The 874-nt window shown below is 49.0% G+C and overlaps 1 protein-coding gene across 1 annotated transcript in view; it reads left to right on the top strand.

Moving 5' to 3' along the window:
• Positions 1 to 283: 283 nt before the first annotated feature.
• LOC110336049 overlaps positions 284 to 874 on the top strand; it is a 1,664-nt gene continuing 1,073 nt past the window's right edge. The window contains exons 1-3 of the mRNA XM_021218468.1: positions 284 to 341; positions 651 to 682; positions 846 to 865. Coding sequence (XP_021074127.1) covers positions 284 to 341; positions 651 to 682; positions 846 to 865 — 110 coding nt within the window. The remainder of the gene's footprint in view (positions 342 to 650; positions 683 to 845; positions 866 to 874) is intronic.

The following is an 874-nucleotide window of genomic DNA, read 5'->3' as shown; positions in this document are numbered from 1 at the left end:
GTAATCCCGCAGCACCTGACTCTTCGGGGGAGAGGGGTCCTCAGCTGAACTGTGGGCTCTTTGGAATCTCATCCATTCCACAGAGGAGCTGGGGAAATGGAAGGTGAGACAACATCCCAGAGACCCTAAGGAGCCAGATTTGGTAAGGACACAATGGCTCCTTTGGACATATGACTCACAAGGATGATGTCACAATAGGTTTGGAGGTGTGGCTCTTTCCTTTAAGCTAAGAGAAAGTTGTTCTTCCTCACATTCCCTTCCCTTCTACTCCTGAGTGGATAGGATGGAGTGGCATGGGCATGTCCCATGGCCTGTCAGCCACTGGGCAAGTGACTTCGGAGGTCTGTCTCATGGACAGACATGAGTAGAAGAAATAATCTCAACCCCAAATCTATACAGAAGTACTAGTTAGAAGTGGGGGGGGGGGTGCGTGCATGTGTGTGTGTGTGTGTGTGCGCGTGTGTGTGTTCAAGGAAGAAAGCCCCACTGTGGCTTAGTGAGGCTCTCTATTAGCGTCCGTGACATGCCAGGTACAAACATAGGTAATGGTAACCATCGGAGAGGAGAGAGGGGCTGAGGGGACCAACCCAAGACATCTGTCTCAGTGATGAATGGTCCAGGCTTGGGGCCTTGCTTCACCTAACTGGTAGAGATTTTGTCGGGCAGACGGACTGAGAGCCAGGTGTAGCCTCACAAATCTATGATCCGGCACTTGGAAGGCTGCATCGGCCAGGGGAATTGAGAGTTTGAAGCCAGCCTGGACTACATAGTGAGACACTGCCGAAAGAAAGAAAGAAAGAAAGAAAGAAAGAAAGAAAGAAAGAAAGAAAGAAAGAAAGAAAGAAAGAAAGAAAGAAAGAAAGAAAGAAAGAAA

This window comes from Mus pahari, chromosome 18 (genome assembly GCF_900095145.1).
Source record: "Mus pahari chromosome 18, PAHARI_EIJ_v1.1, whole genome shotgun sequence".
Taxonomy (NCBI): Eukaryota; Metazoa; Chordata; class Mammalia; order Rodentia; family Muridae; genus Mus; species Mus pahari.
Note: the sequence above shows the minus strand (reverse complement) of the source record. Positions and strands in the feature narration are given on the sequence as shown.